General features: G+C 34.4%; 1 protein-coding gene across 2 annotated transcripts in view; it reads right to left on the minus strand.

The window, feature by feature from the left end:
- Positions 1–21,150, minus strand: part of LOC143225157 (coiled-coil domain-containing protein 137) — a 35,017-nt gene extending 13,867 nt beyond the window's left edge. Inside the window, exons 1-4 of one of the 2 annotated variants that reach the window (XM_076454098.1) lie at positions 20,906–21,147; positions 12,877–13,025; positions 9,238–9,478; positions 4,269–4,351 (exon numbers count right to left, since the gene is read on the minus strand). In XM_076454098.1, coding sequence (XP_076310213.1) covers positions 4,269–4,351; positions 9,238–9,478; positions 12,877–13,025; positions 20,906–21,078 — 646 coding nt within the window. In that variant the 5' untranslated portion in view covers positions 21,079–21,147. Of the gene's footprint in view, positions 1–4,268; positions 4,352–9,237; positions 9,479–12,876; positions 13,026–20,905 lie in introns of both variants that reach the window. The other variant, XM_076454099.1, reaches the window with a different exon arrangement.
- Between the last annotated feature and the right edge of the window lie 485 nt (positions 21,151–21,635).

Consider the following 21,635-nt stretch of genomic DNA (forward strand, 5'->3'; position numbering starts at 1 on the left):
GCGGAAAAATGGCATGCATGTAATAAAATGTTTGAACACAAAGTTTGAAGTCAATTTCTTATGTTATTTCTAACTGTTTGTTAACCCGAAGATGACCTAAAAAGTTCAAAATGTTGTTCTGTACTTTATTTTAATTAAAGTTTTAATACCCATACCAGCCATTTTGAGAATACATTTAAACAGCCAGATAATATAGATAGTGTGTGTGAAAGGTGTGAGAAGTCATCCTCAAGCTTTTCCAACAGATAAAGAAAGTGAGCAACCAACAAGTGAGTTAGATCACAAATCTGATGTGATAACACCTTGAAATGAAATATACTAAATGTATAAGCCATCAGACCAATCCAGTGAGAATAACAGAGGAAATATCCTGAGTATATGAAGAATTCCATGGAAGGATGACAAAGAATTGTGAACTTGAAAAAGAATAAGTGTAGACAAAATAACAATGAAACACAAAAACAGAAGAGGTAAATGGGATCAAAACTAGAATAAAGATGAGAATGGAAGGAAGAGATATAATAGTAAATGCATTATCACTCGACATGCTGCAAATGTTTTAAGGTGAAAAGTATGATCCAGATTGAGAAGGATATATGTCTGATGGAACAGAATGAAAGAAGAATTGATGGCACACACATAAGAACATTAATGATCACAGTAGGAAGTAAGTTTTAAGTGACAGACAGTATAATGAACAGAAGTAAAAGGTTCAAAAGACAGAAGAAAAAAATCATGAAGAACAACATTAGCTTCCCAGTCATATAAGATAGAAGAATGGGAGGAGCTGGAGACATAATGGTAAACCAAAAATTACTCAAGTGAACTGCCCCAATGCAAGAGCTATCTGAAGAACATGGTTAGATGCAGCACAGAAGGAGAAGAAGGTGATAAGATTCAACAGTGACAAATACACCACTTCTGCTTATTGACCTCTAAGAAGACTAGACAAAAAGAATGAAAGAAAAAGAAGACTAAACATATATGAAGAGTCCCAACCATTCTGCAAGGAATCAGACAATCTCCTTGCACAAAACCAGAGTAATAACATAGCTGGAGAGAAAGGAAAAAGAGAATTACAAGACTGAAGAAGAATGGAACAAGAAAGTAAAAAAAGAGGAGAGGAGGTCAGAAGGCTAAGGCAGAGGAAACCACAACTGAACCAGCCAATAAAACACCACCATTACCAGAATATGTTGGACAAGAAGAAAGAAGTGGCACAATACCTGATGTAAATTTAGAAGTTCAAGTAAATTGAGATGCACAGCTCTTCATCTGCTGATCAATGGCCCCAAGCTTCCTGGTGGTTTATCCATGCCCTCCATCCTAGATAGAATGCATCTATGAAAAGATAAAGATCTGGATGCTAGGAAGAAAGCAAATTGCCTTTCAACAAATGGGCTTTGTCCAGCCATCAATGCAGATTGCCGTACAGAAAAAGAGGAATGAAAATGGTGGTGGAAAGAGAATCCTGAGAAAAGTTCCATCATTTGTGAAGCACCAGCTGAAGATATCTTATATGGACATGACCAATATGGGCCAGAGGTGTCATGGAAGACCACATCCCCAAAAGCAATAAAATTTCATAAGCAGTAAGTAATCAAGTCAAAAAGGTACATTGAACCAAAAGTTTCCTTCAACAAAGTTGTAAAGGAAAAGGCAATGCACAGTTAATATTAGTGTCAAAAGAGATCCCAAAATGGACAAGGTATTGAAGGATTTGAGAAAGAACTTCTACTATTTGATCAACCAACAAACCTGAGCTACCACAGAAAGTAGTTGCCATGTATGATTGGCCAATTTCTGTTTGGAATGAGCTAGAAGAAGCCAGTTATTTATGTTATACTGAAACTGCAGCCCAAGAGTATGAAGATGACATACAAAAGCTTGAACTATTTGACAAACCACGTAAGGTGCTGAGGCAAGTCTGTAGGGAGAACCCAAAATTGGTAAAAACCTCAAGATGGATAAACAAAAATAAGGACTGTTGTGATGATCTAAACTTGGATATTCCCCAGGATAGTAAGAAAAAACAAACTGATTAGAAGTTCTCTAGAGAGGAGCACAGCATGGTAGTCCCCTCAGGGAAAGGGAAGAAACCTAAAAAGGGTTGAAAAGATTGTTCATGCAATAAGGAAGGATGAAGTGAGTAAGATATAGGTGAATTGGATATAACATCATAAACCTGAGACATAAAATTCATAAAGACTGAATTAGGTCTACAAAACTCCTCAGGTTGAGAATGGGAAGGAATAGCATACTCTGGAGGCAGAAAAAGGTGATCAAAGTTCTCGTCAGTCTCCATATCCAAAGGTGGAAACAAATTGTTAAGTTTTATAACAAAACAATCCTCAAAAGGTCAAAAAAATAAAAATAAATACTGAAAAAGGTACTTCAATTTTGAACTGATAAAAATTAAATCACAGGTAAAAACAACCATCTGAAACATACAACTTAATATACAAGGCTGGAGCATTGTCCTGGTCAAACCCTAAGAGACATTATGTATCTTAGACATGAATAAAAGGAAGAACCAAAGTGACATTTGGTTCTCATTTTCGTTTTTCAAAAATATGATTAAAAAAAAAGGAATTCATGCTTCATATGTATAAATATAAAACAATATACAACATAACCATTATCTATAGAATAAAATATCAGATTTCCAATATATTACATTAATAGCGCAAAGAAACAAATTAAAATATCTGTGTAGCTTCAAAGGAAAAGTTACAGTAGGCCTAATGATTATGAGAAGGTTATGTGTTGAAGGCTACAGCTGTTCCTAATCAATATAACTGAGAAGAGATATCAATGTCATACAGGTAAACAAGAGAAGTCTAAAAATCCACCTTAAGACATGTAAAAGTATTTTAAAATCTGTAATAGGTATGGTAAATTCAATCAAAAAATAAGAAATATATACAAAGAGCAACAAAGGGAAAAACTTCAATTTATATAAAATTTTACAATTATCACAAAATCTTTGGTTCTTATGAATATGCCAAGATGTTTAAGTTTTGTTACAATAAATAAAAAAGTGAGAGATTTAGATGAAGTAAAAAGAACACAATGATTTGTAAGATTTGTAAGATTCATTGGTGTTTTGTTTAGAACAATGCATTATTTTTGTAATATATGATAAATATCAGAATTATTTAGTAATACCAAACTATATATCTTTAATTACAGAAGTTTTGTAACAGTTTTAAACATCACCATCAGTAATGACATCTGAAAACATTAGTTTGATGGTAAAACATCACATACTGATAAACATACTCACAAGGACATGTGGATATTTCAGAAAGTAGTGGATATGAGCTTACTATTGCACCCAAGTTGCATATTTGATTACACGGTGAGAATAGCAATCATCCTATTCTTCTTGGAAACTTCAAATATTCTTCTGAACACTGAACATACCACAAACTCTTTATTAAAGAAAGCCTTTCAATTTTAACTGTTTATCCAGCATTAAATAATAACATCAACCTTTCCTTTTTGTAAGTAATCACCTTCAGATTCCCAGTGTTCTTAATTATTGTTATTATTTTAAAGATATAGCAGGTTCTAATACTTCTATGTAAGCCTTTTATTATAATGTGTTTAAATTAACAGTATTATTAATCATGTATGCCACATATTTTTCATAAATTCCATTATACTGTTTCTACTTAAGTCTGTATTTGTTCTAACCATTTGTTTTATAAAAAATTCTTATTTAATACATATTTTTTTCTTTGTAGATAAAGAATTGTGAAGTAACTTATTGGGGTCTTAATGCTAATGATGGAATTCGAAACAGTTCCAAAATGTCTGTAATTAAAGATGTTTTTTGGTATTACTGTATTTGTAATATTCATTACAAAACTTCATTTTAAACTTGATAAAATTAAATGCACATACAATTTCTTTTATGCACAAATACTTTGCATACATACTCTCAAACAAAAAAGGTAATTGTCAATTAAGAATGAATAACAGCCAAAATAATTTAAAAGTATATTCATATCAAGTAGAAACTATCATATGTATTTAATTTGTTATTAATGACAACAAGCCTTAAACAGTTGGTTAACCACAATCTCAGTCATGAATACTTATGACAATAGACCATATTTGGTGCAAAAACCTATTCTCAAAGCATAAGGTATTTCCACCTTACCCACTGCAATAATTTACCATTCTTCTTATTATAGATTAATGTAGTCAAAACAGGTAGTAGTGTAAACTACAGAAAGTTCTGTGGAGTAGCTCATACATACCTTTTAAATAGCCAAAATCGTCAATTTTCTCCTCTCTTTTCATTTTCTTTTTTAATCTCTTCTTTTCATGAAAATTTCTTTTCCTGAAATGATTTTAAATTCTAAAACCTAATTTCAAGTAACAAAATGGAAAGTAGGTTATACAATACCAAACCCAAATATCTACATATATATATATATATATATATATACACACACACACATTCATAACCGAAGGTGAATTATATACAAAAATAACTAAATGTCAGAATTAAACATTTTCCAACACAGAAAATATATTTCTGTTACATACTTACCTCTATTCACATGATAACTTCCCTCAATTTGTGCTGTCTCTATATGCACTTTTCTCTTGCCACTAGCCTTGAGGCTCTTACCTTACATCACATGCTTACACATGATATAGATGCATTGTAGTGTTCAAATGAGCATGCAACAATCCTCCACTAACAGGAATGTGACATGCAGTCCTAGCACAGCTGACTCCCAGAAATAGGGAGGATTAGTGGGAATTATGAGTGAAGATAAGTATCTATTATAAATACATTTTCAGTGTTTGAAAATGTTTACTTCTAATAAGATACCTAAACACTTCTCATATAACAACTAGAATCTCACATTCAAATAGTGGAGAGATCAGTATTAGGATGAAAACTCTTTGAACAGTGCCCAAAAAGAACCCATGAAGCATGACACCCTATACTATGATTGAACAGATGCATACCTTTGGGAGACCACACCCTTTCTGTAGCAGGATATACTCTTTGCCTGCAGTGAAGATACTTGTCACCAAGTCAGGCAGAAAAGCAAATCTACTAAAGGAAATGTTTGATGGTGTACAGTGGCTACAGTATATAAGATCATACATGGTGGGTCAACTCCAGTCCAAAATCAGGTAGCATTTGGAATGCTTCATCCAGTTTATAGAAGGAAGAGTTCTCCCTACCAACCACATGTATGAGGACTTGTTGGCTGGTACTACTCAAATTCAACACCAGACCACCTTGGAACTGATATCTGGGTAGCAGAAGAATGGTAGAAAACTTGTAGTGAATTTGTCTAGATCACACCCAGGTGGTACCAGGAAATATTCATCTTGACTCTGAGAAGAGAAGAATACACACCATCTACATGAATAAAACACCACCACTCTACTCTGAATGGAAGTGGTCACACTCAGAAGAAATCCTCCATCTCCTACCACCCCAACATCTAAGAACTGGTAAGTAGCAAGTACTACCATACTCCACTAGAAGAGGGAGGAGGTGTGATGGTTAGTCCAAAGTACAATGGATGACCACACAATTTCTGTTTTTAAAAGTAGACAAATCCTAGTTTATTTTATTAGGACCAAAAGGACAGGCAACAAACCTGATACTGCTTTACTCATAAGAGTCTATGAGTTGGCACAGTCTGCAATATGCTGCAAGAAACCCTTGAGCAGTCTTGTGAAACACCTTATCTTGTCAGTGAGAATTACAGAACTTAAAGGTTGCATAATGCAAAATGATACTCAAGTAGGCACTGCTTGTCACTTAGTAGGATTCCAAGATGTAGAAATGAGCCACTGTAAAGGTAAGGGATATAGAAAAAGAATTTACCCAGTAAAAGCTAGTAAGTTTTATAGAAAACCAACAGGAGAAAATAGACATCCTGAAGAAGAAATGTCAAGATGGTGAAGATAACGTGTGACTACAGTATGAAAAGCAGTCCATACACCAGCCTGTACAAATTCCAATAACAGATGACAAAAGCGAACAGCCACAGAAAGAGAGAGTAAGGTGTCAAATTTAGTGATAGAAGGCCTAAAAGAATTGATATGAATTTACATCCAATGCAGCATAGGCTATATGAATGAGCTGCTGTACCTTTTCCATGAGGGTAATGCTAATATTTTGTGGAGATAAAAAATCCTATAAAATATATAATAAAGAACATGAAGCAAGAAAAGCAGTAGCAATAGCCAAATAACAACAAAACACACAGATGGGGAAGAGAAAACAATCTGGATCAAATCAAGAACATATGTTAGAAATGGAAGGAAGAATAATAAGAGTGAAAGCACTTTCTTCTCCACAAACCACAAATATTTATAGGAAGGAAAGCATAATCAGGATAATGAAAAATATGAGAATAACAGAAAAGAATACAAATATCAATGGCATACAGATCAAATCTGCTGCTGCCACAGCTAAATGTAAAGAAACTGGACTTAAGCAAAAGATGGTATTAAGTACAAAAAGTGAAGGGGTAAATCTGTGAAAGACAATCTTCAAAAAGGTCAACTGGGAAAAAAGGACAAAAGTAGCAAAATAAAAATAAAAAAGCAGAGAAAGTACAGGACAGTATATTACATGACAATAAAGAGAAAACCTAAAAGTATTAGGTCAAGCAATAATCAAAAGTAATAAGTATGGGGTAAACAGCAATGTGAAAATTCAACAACATGTGGGATACAAGAACAGAAAGGGGAGAAAGAATGATTCAGAAACCAGCTATGGAATGTGCACCATTTTTATAGACAGACCAAGGAAAGAGAAAGAATGAACAGAATGAGAAAGAAGAAAGGCACTCATGAAGAGAGCATGCAACATTTTGTAAGGGAAAGGACAAAACTCAAATATCAAGCCAGAGTGACAACACTGCCAAATGGGAAAGAAAGAAGTGAGACTGAAGAAATCAGGAGCATAACAGAGGTAGAAGAAGATGAGGATAGGAGTGGAATAGATTCAGAAAATGAAACCATGGTTGAGTCAGCCAATGCAAAGAAAGCTGGACGACCCAAGTGGAGTAAGCAGAATAAGGGATAGTGCAAGAGGATGAAGAGAAACATGAGAGTAGGCACAGAGAAAAAAGGATGTACTAATCCTAACTGAATGCATCCACAGTAAGAGCTGAAGAATAAGAAATATGGGATTAGAAAGCAGAAGTATAGTGTTTAAATAAATATGAAAAGCATTTAGAAGAAGAGTGCCCAGATGCAAGCACAGCTGCTGGAACACCAAAGGTTCAAGAAACCACTCCATATTGCTGGACCACAAAAAAGAATCTGTGACAAGAATATGATAACTTATTTTTAAATGTATATGTAAAGAATATGGCCAGAAGGACAGGTTGAGAGTGTGGAAACAGAGAGATTGAGACTGGGTACCACCCTAGCAAATAATATACAGTGGAGCGCCATTAAGCCGCAGACCAGTAAACCGCGAAATCGCTTAAGCCCCTGTAGCAAGTCTTGTCCCAAAATTTTTGATGTATTAAATCTACTACCTGGCTTTTTAAAGTTTCTCACACTCTCCTTGTCGTTGACACTGACATTACAAATGTGAGCGAGGATTATCACGGCTCACCGCTAATTTAAAAACGTGTAAAAACGCGGCTTACAAATTTAATCCTGGCTTTATAACTTCAAGGGTATATTTAAAAAGGATTTGCTTTAATTTGGGAAATAAATAAAATATATTACAATAGAAATTGACTGTTAATCTACCTTATCCGCTCTCTATGTCAGCTTTATGGAGGCCGCCATTGTTACCGAATCACACCTCTCCATACATTAAAGTTAATCCACGGTAAATCCGTGAAAAAAGTGATCAACAATTTCAGCTTTTAAGTCCAATTACAGAAAAGCGTTAATCAAGTCCATGGTAGAAGAAGACAAGAGCATCCCCGAGTTTCTCAAGAAGGTATGGGTTAAGCAAGCGCTCTATTTATCAGAGACAACGTGGCAAGCAGTAAAGGCAGAATCAATCCAGAAGTGTTGGAACAAGGCCCTGGGGGGTCCATTCACTGAAGGCAAGAGAAGAAGACTCAGATGATGATGAAGAAGAATTCCTTGGTTTCACCCCAGCAGAAGTGAAAGAAGCAGAGCAGAAGTTAATGAAAGCTGTCCACTCAACTGTTCCCGTCCAAGAAATTCTGTCAGCATGGTTCTCCATTGATGATGATGTACCAGTAGCTTCCTCAATTTTAGCAGAAGAGACCATGAGCGAAGATGAAGAAGAAGATCCTTCCCCAGTACCTCCAACAAGAACTGCAGATAAAGCCGTCAAAGGACTTGAGGTAGCCCTAGAGTACTACGAGCGTGAGGAAGACAAGCTGAAAACACTGCAATTAAAGTCCATGATTAGAGACGCCAAGAAGAGGGCAACAATGAGCAAGAAGCAAGCAACAATAATGTCATACCTTACCAAGAAATAAACTGTATTTGAACTATATTATCTGTATTTGTAATTTTTAAAATTAATAAATTAAATAAAATTTTTGTGATAATAATGTAAAAAGTGGATAAAAATTTAATGTGGTTTCGTATATATTCATAAGAATTTCAAAGGTAATAACTCGGCACTTGTTAAAACGGCACTTGTCAATTGTATCTGAATAGTCTATACATTAATATTATAATGATCACGCAATGGCCCGGATGAAGCTCCTCGGCGGAGCTGTTGGCGACTTCTGCTTTTCAGTCACAAAGGTTTAAGCCGCGGTTAAGCAGGTTGACCCCCCAAATACCACGGCTTAACGGCCGCTCCACTGTAGCAGGCAGCAGATTTTGCTATAAGAGTAATTACTATACATCCAAGAATCATCATAAGAAAATAGTTCAAAGTCCAACATACTGCCAAAAGCTCTTAAGAGAATGGCACAAATGGAAGGATCCTGTTGAAACCACCGACCCAAAATCATTTGAGACTCAAGACATGCCCTTCCATCTCTTCAAGGAGACAGCTGATTACAAATGAAGACCCCAGACAAGAGAAACACACTCTATATTACTGGATGTACCAAGACACCAGATAATGAGTTTGATATGGAAGAACAATGGTGGAAAATAAAGGAACTCAAGAGAGGAACTAGTGATCATGCAGAGTCCATTGCAGATGTTACTAACGAGCCTTCTATTCTCTTTAAAGTAGTTTTGACTACTGAGTTCCAGTGTACATAATTATAAGTGCTTCTGTGTCGTCACCTTTTACTAGATTCTCCATTCTCTTTGGTTTGGGAATTCACGATGGCAAGGTCTTGCTCTTCCTTATTGATTCCATATTTTTCTTCCATACGCACCTCTGCAATAGCTCGTTCTGTTGCATGATGTAAACGTTGTATGAACTGAAACTCACTTTCATATTCTTCTTGTTGGATCTTATAAGGTACTTCTTTTAAAGGACGTTTCATTCCTTGTACATCCCCAACCACAACATCACTTGTTACTATGTAAAAAATAGAAAAAAGAAAGTAATTTTCAAACCTAATATGAATATAAATGCAGTACTAATGTAAATACTGTAATGTAATAGATGCATTTCATTTGCAATAAATATCAACAAAATATAATAAAACATATAAAAGCAATATACTTAAATACAGGCATAGGTCAAAAGTCAGCAGTTCCCAAGGCTCAGTATACAACAAAAAATTAAAAACTGGAATTTCAATATCCCACAATTGTAAAATAGTACAAATGATAGCCTATATGGAAATACATATTTATATTTATTCCTCATGACTGTATATTTTATATGGTCTTACAACAAACTGTGTTATAGAAACTAATACTTTTTAAGTTGTCTTTTCAACTAAGAGGCCATGCATGTTAAGGTGTGCGGCTAGTAATCTGAGGGTTGCAGGTTCGCATCCCTGTCACACCAAACATGCTTGCTCTTTCAGCCGTGGGGGCGTTATAATGTGACAGTCAATCCCACTATTTGTTGGTTAAAGAGTAGCCCAAGAGTTGGCAGTGGGTGGTGATGACTAGCTGCCTTCCCTCTAGTCTTACACTGCTAAATTAGGGACAGCTAGCACAGATAGCCCTTGAGTAGCTTTGTGCGAAATTCTAAAAAAAACAAACAAACAAACAAGAGGCTTCTTTGATAATTTTTTTAAGGCAGAAAATTTATGATCAAAATTAGATGAATGGATGGCAACTATGAATCATAACACAAGCTCCACAACCCACCAGAATACTATAAAAATCATCACTACCATATACATACTCACATGAAGACAAAAAGGTGTAAGACTTTGAAACATAATTTTCTATACCTGCATTTCTACAATAGGTAGCTGCCATCTATACAACTAAACTTATAATTTTCCTATACTGAAAATGTACTTCTGATAGGTACTTATCTCCTCTCATACAAATAGTTATTCTCATTTAGTGAACTGATATCCACCAAGTTCTGGCAGAAAATGAAAGTGCCAGTTTTCAGCGGCGACATATGATTGTAAGTGTGATAAGAGGCAAATACCTATCAGAAAGGTGTTTTCACTATAACAATATTTTTCTTCAAATATAGTACATTATCTATTCTCACATAAATAGCTAAAATCCCACACTGAATAAGCAGAGAGACTGATGTGAGGGAATGAAACAAGCATCTTTCAAACGCACCTCAAGGACCCCCTAAAATGAGAATTCTCACAGTACAGGATCATACATGGGAGAATGTACCACTTATGTACCAGGTATACTCTACACCCAGTGTAAAAAGGGGTGATGCAGACATGGAAATAAAAAGGAAGGAGCACATCCAAAAGGAATCCAAACCATCTAATGTCTGAAACTCAATCTCAGATATAATAGTAATGTTGGTGAAAAGAAAACCAATGTCCCCAAAGGTATAGAGTGGCTAGGATGTGATAAATCATACACAGCAAGTCAATTGCAACCACAACCCAAACACTGTGAAATGGCATCCATCCATGTGGGGTAACAAAGAGGATTTGTCTTTACCTGAAGTTCAGCAAACTAGAAGAAAATATCATACCCACTGATCTGTTAACAGGATATCTGATAGCAAAGTGACAAAAAAAGTGTGAACAATCTAGGAGCCCAACATCTGGATGATTGGAATAATAAAGATATCTCTATATTATGAAATATCCCACTCAAAACCAATCAGACAGGAGCCACCCCCAACACAATATCATCCTTGGTATAAGAAAATATTCAAGGGATAGCATAAGAGGAAGAACTGTAGCAACCTGCACAATCATCTACTGTGACCCACAATCCAGTAGCAATAAACATGAGTCCAATGAAATGAAGAAACAGATACACTAGTATTACATGTGTAAGGACTTTTATGTTGATTGGTCTAGCAATAAATCCAAAACCTCATCATTGGAAGCTGACATCCATCTAGGGCTTGGATGAGCAATACCAATCAAAGAGGTGAACTGCAATTTTGAAGACTCACTTTAAAGGTGTGTCATCCCCTTGAATATACCTCTTCAGAGATGGAGTGTCAAAAGGTTACAAATATTTGTGTCATGTTTGTAGTATATTACAGATTGATCAATAAACAAAATATTGAAGGTAGGATCTCCTGTACATTGTAGTTCTCAATGATTACATTCTTAAATTTTATGTTGACATAATATGTGAGAACTAGAGAATACGATCATTGTTATCTCTTGAGTCTGATCAAAATGATAACTTACTAAGTTTATTCAATGCTTTCAAGACATCATTGAATAACTCAATATGTGATCTGTTGATCTGACCAACTTGGTAACAATCATAAAAAATTAGAAAATAAATAAAAATTACTATTTTCCTAGAATGACTGCAAGTTGTAACAGGAACAGCTTAAACCTTGTAATAATATATATATCTATTTATACTCAATTTTACTGTTTTCTTACCCTTTGAATCATGTTTAACTGATAATCCCACCACATAAGTCATAAATCAGTTAGTAAAGATATTTCTAGTTACCACATTGAATGACATAATGTATACGCTGCTCATGAGCAAAACTTGAAGAATTTTTATGATTATTCTTTTCCATTATCCTATCTAATCTAACCTTAACTAACCTAACAAGTTTCTAATTTTTAAATCTTAGTTACACTCATAACAAGTAAAGAATGCACATGAAAACTTAGAAATAAAGCATTTATTGGGTCTTCTTTTGTTTGCTGTTAGCTGTTAATGAAAATTAAGCCCAGATTTTTGTACTAACGATAGTAATACAGTAATTTTTTTAAAACTAAATTCACCTAAGAATAATAATATGCAAAAACCAAATAATATTCTATAACTATCATAATTTTTCTGGATTTCTAACAATGCAATAACAGCCTTTAAAAATTCAGCTATGCTTACTGATATGATTCCCATGAGAAAAAATTTCAAATTGAATAGTTGGATAAACCAACATCATGTAATATTTCAACTGACAGTTTAAAACTTTGGTTTTCTACTGGTTACAAATAATATAGTATAAAACATCAAAGAGAAATATTGACAATTTTTGGAAAAGATGATGTGATAAGTGGGTATGATTTTCCAACTTACAGTTCCATAAATACATAAATTGAAAGCTATAAAATGTCACAATTCTCATGGTGAAGACTAAAGATTTTTAAAAATATTTCCTTACAAAATCAAAACTTAGGTAATATTAAAACTTGACTTATTAACTATATTTTGATGATAAGTTTATTTATATACATAGATAATAAAGAAGTTCAGTTAAATTTTGAATATAATGTGCAAAGGTAATGGTGTTACATTTATCTATATCTTCATGTTCAGTTTTATATATAAAAAAATGGTAACCAATAAGTCCATTAAATGAAAATGAAATACATTTATCACCTGTAATACGATCATGTTTCTTAAATTTTTTCTTCTTATTTCTCAGTTTATTTTCCTTTGCAAGTGTTTTCATCTTAATTAACTCTTGCAATCTTCTAGGAACTTCTTGGATATCTTCATCTGAAGGTTCATGATTGGTGTGTTGATTCCTGCAAGCAAAATAACAATAAACATAAATGTACCACTAATATTACTCCATTTGCACCAAATACAAGTATATCTAGACAGTTAAAAAATTGCACCTACATTTATATAACGTTTATGTCAATGTTTTATATCTATGAATGTTAATTGCACAATACTTTTACTTATTCATTTTTAGTTTCTTATAGATCTTATACCATAACTACATGATAAAAATATGCATAAATTTAAAAATCACTTTTAATAACTCAATACTTCAGATAGTAGATCAATCAACCTTTTTTAACTTTTTAATTAATTTATAAAAAGCAAATATGGAAACACAAAGACTGGCACTTCCAAACAGTAAGCACATGTCCACAGATATGGTTATAACAAAACTGTATTGTAACATACTAAATCACAATTAAACAGCCACTGCAATCAGGGTTGAAACACAAAAGATGTCAAAAATTAGAATTTTTAAATAATTAAAATACAAAATTTTATCTCCCTAAAACATAATTCATAAGTATGATTCTGTGTAGGACTTGGTAATAACACTGAAGAATAATATTCGATAAATACCAGGGTTAATGTTTCAATAAATAATGTAATTAGAAAAAAAGAACCAGAAAAAGAAACAAACTTTGTTCCAAAATAAAAGTAATCTGTATTTTAACAACTACAAAGTAATTAAAAACACTGAATAATAACCACTAATAATACCTGACAACTAACTCTCCTGAACTTACTTATCAAAACCCATTAGAGTGTTTTTATTCTGTAGTTAGATTTGAGATAAAATTTACATCACCATAAATGTGCGTACACTTCTCTAATGTTATATATTTATATGTTTAAAAACATCTCCCCCTCTTTTGGAATCCAACATGTCTCTCATGTAAGTCATTATGCATCACTTCTCCATCAACAGGAGTGCTCTACTATTACTTGATGCATGTGACTCCCTCTATCAACCACCACCAAACTATCATTTTGTAATTTGGTTGAAAATGCAAGCACCAGAAGATAGTGGAGAAGAACAGTGGGAAGTATGTGAGTGGAGGGAAGTACCTATCAGAAATACATTTTAAGTTAGGAAAATTATAACTTCTGATATTGTACTCTCCATTCACTTACAAGATTATCTTCACTCCTACCATAAAATGAAGGAGGGGCCATTGTAAGAGAAACATATGTGTATCCCCTGGAATTTTCTGAAGAACACCCCTTAATTGAAAGGAACAAATCAGAAGATCTGAGGAGAGCACCACACCAAATCTGAGCCAGGTATTTTTTGCCATGAAAAGTGATAAGGTCAGGAGGACCAGACATGGCAGAGCAAGAAAGGAGCACATCTACATGAGAGAGGATTGTGCAACAATGAGATGAAAAGAAGCGGAGTCACTCAATTCCACGATTGAAGGTGAGTAACCAATGCTGTACCCCAAAGTGTAGAGTGGCCAGGACAAGATAGACTGCATGCAGCAAATCAACTACATCCAAAACTTTGCTCAATGGGTACCAACATCCTATCAAGGATAGGATAAGGACTGATACCGTCTTCACCTCAAGCCCCACAGTCCACAGAAAACCCATTAGAAGACTCCAGGAATACACAAGGTAGCCTAATGCTAGAGAACCAAGAATGTTTCATCTGGAATCCAAAGGGAAGTCAAGTCCATGAACTCACACCCATGACCATAAACAACCTCATTAGGAGGGAAAAAGCCAGGACACAAGTCGAAACATGCCATGAAGACTTTCTGCAACCCTCTACATAGAAGAGCAGCTGAAGGTGAAGCTGGAAAACCAGAAACATGTGTAAGGACTTATGTTATTTGTTCATTCAATCTCCAAAACCTCATTGCAGACTACTGAAATCCACAGAATGGTGAACTGCATTTGTATGCTTCAAATGTGGAAAAATCATCCAATTGGAGGATCTTGTAACTCCCTCTACCCTGGTAGAACTCCATCACCAACTCTGAACTGAATGGTTATAGCTATCCTTGTGGAACTAATTCAGTAGGTTGCTTCCATGGTCAGCCACCCAAGCAACTTTAAACTAGTAAGTGGTAAGGATTACTGTACTTTACTGGAAGAAAAGGGGTAAATGTGCATTGGGGAATCCAGAAGGACTGTAACACCCAAAACACTGCAACAGATGATCACAAAACCACACCAATTTATTAATTCCACGGCATGGATGGGCAGCAATCCTCTTTGAGTTTTACCCATGCCATTCATGGGTGGTGGGACCCAAAATGGGCATATTATGATGCAAGTATCATGAGAAATTTACACTCAAGTGACACAGCCACAGAATACAGGAATCAACATGACTTACATTGCAGATTTCATGAAAGGATATCTGAAAATGGTTATAGTCATCTATGTGTAACCCTTTCAAGAGTACCAACAGAACAGTTGGTGAGGTAGCACTTGTCACAGAGCAGGAACCAAACTGAAGCTGAAACAGAGGCCCCTGAAAGAAGAAAAGCAATAGCAAATACTTACTTCATGCCCTAGCTTCAGAGAAGTCAGAAGACAAGACACAGGTGGTAGACAAGATCTGAAAGAAGCAGAAACATTGATGTAGTGTAGGTAGTGGGAAATGAACATGGGCAAAGTCCTCTACATGCCCTATAGCTGATTCTCTTCCAATGGCCAACAAGGAAAAGATACAAGAGAGAAGGGAAGGTTATGTAACTGATGTGATGAAATAATAGAGTTCACAACATAGGGGAAAAAAGGAAGAATAAACCTCCTGCATCACCAAACCCAAATAGTTAGATGACAGGAAGAGGAAGGTTGCAAAAGGAGGACCCACAAGGAAGTTGAATGAGCAATATAACTAAGGAGGGCACAGACTGACCAGGAGAGTCCATCTGTATCAAGAGGAGGACAGAAATGAGAAACCGAGGATAGACAGATAAAAGAAAGGAGACCTGAACATCAGAGCCACAGAGGTTGTAGGAAGGAAAGCATGATCTAAATAAAGTATAAAGGAGAAGGAGCAGTATAAGGACCTGGTTAGGTTGAGGATGAAATTATCCAATACAACAACTGCAAGTGGAAAGGAAAACAAAGTGCACTATCAAAGCGAGAGGTGAAACAGAAAATACACAGACAGAGATGCAAATGGAGGTGAGGGCAGAAAGGATCATGACAATGTTCCAGATTGGGAGTGATGGATGTTACGGTGGCTGATAGATCCAGAAGGAATAAGTCAACATGGAAAGAACAGGAGAAGCAAGAACGAGGACCATACAGAAATATGAAAAACAGAAGGTATAGGATAATGCCACCCAACACTTGAAATCAGGCAGACTGAGAACAGATGATACAGAATAGGGAGCCAGTGACTGGGGTGATGGAACAAGTTGGAATGGTAGGGAAAAGGAAAGTGAGGGATCACCTGCAGCTCAAAGAAATGAGGGGACCAAAGTTCAACAGACCAGGAAGAAGCAACCACAATGACCATGCATGGAGTAGCATGGAAAAAGGAGACCACCTCAAAGAAGTAAATGAATGGAGAATGGAGAACCATGACCAAAAACAAGGAAATTAGGTTTGAGTGTCATTGCAATGGCATAAATAAGGGTCATACCCAGATGCAGACAGAGTCACAAAAAAAATATAAAGATGCAGGGACCACACCTGGGATAAATGAGATCTGGACAGGAAAATTAATTGGTCAAAAGAGGGAAGCACTCATGACATGACACATCATCAAAATAGTTTGATGTGTGTGGACCCAAGACAGATGATTCATGATGCAAAAACTCGGGGAATGGCACTTTGTACCCACTAGTTGATCAATAGAAACCACCTGGTAGAAATGTTAGAATAGATCATAGCCTGCTGGCAGCTTGTAAGAGAAAACAAATGATCTAAAGCCCAATAGAGAACCAGGATATCTCTACAGATCAATGACCCAAAACTTCTCGGTGATTGACCCATGTACCCCAGCTCTGGAGAGTAGCATCCATCAAGAGATGTAACACTGGCTGCAGAGGACAAAGTGGGAATCCAGCCCATATGTGGGCCTTGTTCAATACCATCAAAGATTGACAAACAAGGAGAGTGAAGATGTATAGAAACATCCAAAGGATCCCATGTAAGGCTCAGTTGGTCATGAAGGGCCCACTGAAACAAATGAATATTAGCTCTGCCAAAGGATATGACAGGTGTTAGAGACAACTATTATCCCATAAGCCATAGAACCTCACCAACAGAAAGTAAAGGAGCAGACAAGGCAGTCTGAGTGGCCAGCTCCATAAGATGGAGTATGAGAAGAAAAGGTAGACCCCAACCAAGATGGATGTTGTAGAAAACAACCAGATGTACAAAGTATTGGGAAGGATTAAGGAAATACCTCTCCAAAATAATCAACCATCCCACCCACACAACTGTGAGGAGATGATGAATAGGACTGATCAACTCCCATTTGGAAAAGGCAAGAATAAGCCAGTTCTCCACAAACATGTAAAATTGCAGTCCCCACAATATGAATATGCCAAGCAAAGAGGCAAAACACTTGACAAAAACATACAGTGTGGAAGTAAGACAGAAGGACAGGGTCCCGAAAAGGTATACCATTCCAAAATGGACAAACTGGCACCAGTAAAACCCATGTAAAGCAGGTACAACACCTGTTAGTATAGAAGAACAAGGCCTGCCTAAGATAGACACTGATATGACCAGGGATTTGGGATAAAAGGAGAAGAAGAAGAATGGTCATAGTGATAAAGGAAAGGGAGTAAGAAGCACCTGCAAAATGCACTGCAGCATGCTATAGTACATTAGACATGAGATGTAGAGAGATCGTGGAGAGAAGTGTGGTAAAGAAGGATCAGGATAGGACAAAAGTGTGGGATGCCAGACAACAAACTCAACACCAAAAGTTCCTTCTCCCCAAAAGTGGATGCAAATAAAAAAAAATTGAGGAAATAAGAAACAAAGAATCAAACAGACAGGAAAAAAGTGGTGTAATGTTGTAGAAACAAAAATAATCCAGAAATGGTAAATAAATTAGGGTTAATATTAAGAAGCAGAGGATAAGAAAATAATAAAACACAAGGAAATAAAAAAGTATGGTGCGTACTAATGCCAAGTAAGATAAAAAAAAGACAATCAATTTCAATGCAATTCTAACCTTGCATTGAAAAGAGTAATAAATGAAAATTCAGGAAAAGTTATACAGTACATCTAAGTTGTTCAACTACTGAAAACGTTAGAACATGAGTAATGGAATATTTAAAGTACAGGGTTGTTAATTTATTATTGTTAACTGCTGTACGAAACTTTAGCTAAATGTAACATCTACTGCATAACAATAAGAGATGCTTTCCTATCTTTCAAATTATGAAAAGTAAGAAACTTATTCTAATTCTAATAATGTTGGAGATTGCATAAACAGAATATCAAATATTTAACTTTCTGTTTTGTGATGTTTCTATGTCAGGAAAATGAACTACACATTATGAACTCAATTCACTGAGACATTCCCTGTTTGGAGTTAGTGTGGAGTTTTACTACATTATCCCTACATGGTGAAATTACACCAAACTCCATCTCTACTCAATAGCTTATTCTGTGCAAAAAGTGATGATATCTCCATTAGCCCCAAATCAAACCTTTAGAAATAACTTGAATGGGACTAACCAAAAATATGTTATTATTTTGTTGTTTCAATAATACATAAAAGAAACATATTCAATATTTAGAAATTTCTATATTGTTCTATAAGATGTACTAACACAAGAAACAAAACTGAAAACAAACCACAAAGGCTGCAATCCATAGCATTTAAAAATTCAAACAACTCTGCACATGATATATTTCATTTACAATATGCACAGTGGCAACAATGAGCTCAACTAAGACAACAGGTTCACATTTTTATAAATTATGTGTCTAATAAACTGCTGGGGTTGTTTTCATTTCATTTTAATTACTTACAAAGTTAAAAATGATTATATGAATATCAAATTCACACATCAAAGGCATATGTTACTATGCCACCACAAAAAGTAATTTTGATGTTATTCAGAAGGGTAGTGTATTGTATTTGTTAGTAATTGTATTTAATGACTATTCAACAATAAGTAAATCCATTTTTATAGAACCATATATCAAAATATGTAAGGAACAAAGTTAAGCTAATTTTAAACTGGGTTACTGTAGCTGCAAATTTCATATACAATTATTTTAAAAACAATGGCCTAGTATCATGAGTTTATAATCATAATGTATAAAAATATTTAACACAAAACAATTATCATAACTGAAATAATTTGCATAAGACATTTTCTCACTAAAATCAAATCAAAGTACAATTGATAAAATAAGTATGACATTTTATTCAATGAACAACATCTGTAATGCATTATATCTGAAAGTTCTTCATAAGCATAGTGATTATGCTTTCATGTACTACAATCTATGAAACCAGAAGGCATTTAAAAACAAGCCAGTTGTTTAACAGTGTGCATGTAACTTGTGAGTGCAATATTTCTACTTCAGTAACTAAACCTAAAAATGTATGAAAGTGATAACAAGTAATAAGTTTGTATTTAAAAAAAAACCAAAAAAACAGGAGTAGAACTGTATGGTACATTACAGGCACACCTTGTTTATATGATATACAATTACTGCTACTTAATTACAAGCCTTGTTCAACTTCTGGTGATCCAGTGTTAATTCAAATCACTGTCCAAACATTTGTTTATATACATATTCAAGATTTGTTCAAAGTTCTTTCACATATGTGCTTATTGGTCATTTCTGCAAGGGGAACTTACCACCAGTACTAAATTTAAGTCTCATTTGAAATACTGTGTATAATTTTGGTCTCCTTAACTAAAAAACAGATTGATTTATTAGAATATTAAAAGGTGATCTTATTGAAGTTTACAGGATTATTAAGAGAATAGATGTTAACCTGAAGTCCTAAGAAGGTCAAATAAACTTTAATAAAAGTTTTAATACCCATACCAGTTGTCGTGAGATACAGATATGACAAGAATTAACTTCTTTCTCCTTTACTTTGTAAAAACAAACATACAAATCAAATTCAACATCTGAAACAAGACAGGTCAGCTCTAGTTAAGACAGTTTTATATTTCTGAAGGATAATTTATGTGTGGAACAAGTTCTTTTTTGCAACAGTAAAGGATGGTACTTTACAAACATTTAAAACAGGAATCAATAATTTCCCCAATAAACAGGTGGAATTTGTTGTTTTTTTCTGAAAGGTGAATGTGCAGAGAAATTATTAAAGATCAAGTTCATTTTCCCTATGTTTTGTCATGTTATAATGTAATCTAAATGTATAAAGTTCTAAACCAGTAGAGAATAACATAGTTAAAAACCTAAATTTAAAGCAACAAACATTTTTATAATAAATTTTTATTGATGACTGTACTGCACTCTTCCCTTCATTCTATGGACCTCAATTTACTTATATATATACTGCGAAATCTAATAAGAAATGCAATAGTTTCACAGCAGGACTGCCAAATTTTGAAAGTCTGTTTGAAAAAAGTAATATTTTAGCATGCTCCCCCAGCAAAATTCTTATCATATTTTATTTGATCAAAACATATTTTGTAATCACATGCGTTTTACGCTCATTAATTCAATACCTAAATGTTTGTAAAACTAGGAATATATTTTTAGCTTTTATAGGCCAAATTCATACCTGAAGCCGAATTTACGATAAAATTTGAACAGTGTATTATACGAAAACAGAACGTGAGTTTTAACAATGCTACCTTATATTTAACATAAAATAGTTAAAAAAAAAAGGCTCTAGCCTAAATTATACGTAAATTATGTTTGCATTTAACAGTGTAACTTGTAAATATAATATACTTTAGTGTACGACGTCACTTACTGGTGACGAAATTCTTTGCCCTTTTGAAATGGATCCACTGATTTTATCTTTTTATGGCGTTTACTTTTTTGAATTCTTCTACCCATTTTAATATTCGTGCGATTACTCAGTAGCGAAATTGGCTTGTTTTTAGATGCAATATCAGTAACAACGCTAATAATATTACAGCACATTGGACATAACACGTCACTGAAGTTGTCCACTTTTCTCGTACTCGTAAATACGTGGTGAAGTTGTCTTTATATTACGGACCGCTGTATTCATAACAAATTCGTATCTTTCAACATTCGTAATTTTTGAATCACACATTTCTTCCAAAACAACTAGTATTATCTAGATATATTTAAGTATGTTACACGAAGTGATAAGAAATAAAAATAAGTGTAAACTGTATGTAATACAGAACAACGATTTATGTTTTAGCTATTTTAATTTTGCTTATAGTTTCAAATACATTTGTTAACATGCCACACATTATATACTGTGGTACAGACTTGAGATACTCCATAAAAAAATGTCAAGCGTACTTTATTTAAAATACTTGTAATATTAAATTGAATAGCAAATATTTTTCGGAGACAAAAGACACACATACTTTTCTTTAGAAGCGTGTGATTACCTCACATGTGACGTACCAACGGCATAGTTGTGATATACTGACATACTATGCGTTTTATTCCGATTTTAATACAGAATGCTTTCAAATATTTTTAATTATGTAGGTGCATAT

Source organism: Tachypleus tridentatus, chromosome 9, assembly GCF_004210375.1.
Source record: "Tachypleus tridentatus isolate NWPU-2018 chromosome 9, ASM421037v1, whole genome shotgun sequence".
NCBI classification, from domain to species: domain Eukaryota; kingdom Metazoa; phylum Arthropoda; class Merostomata; order Xiphosura; family Limulidae; genus Tachypleus; species Tachypleus tridentatus.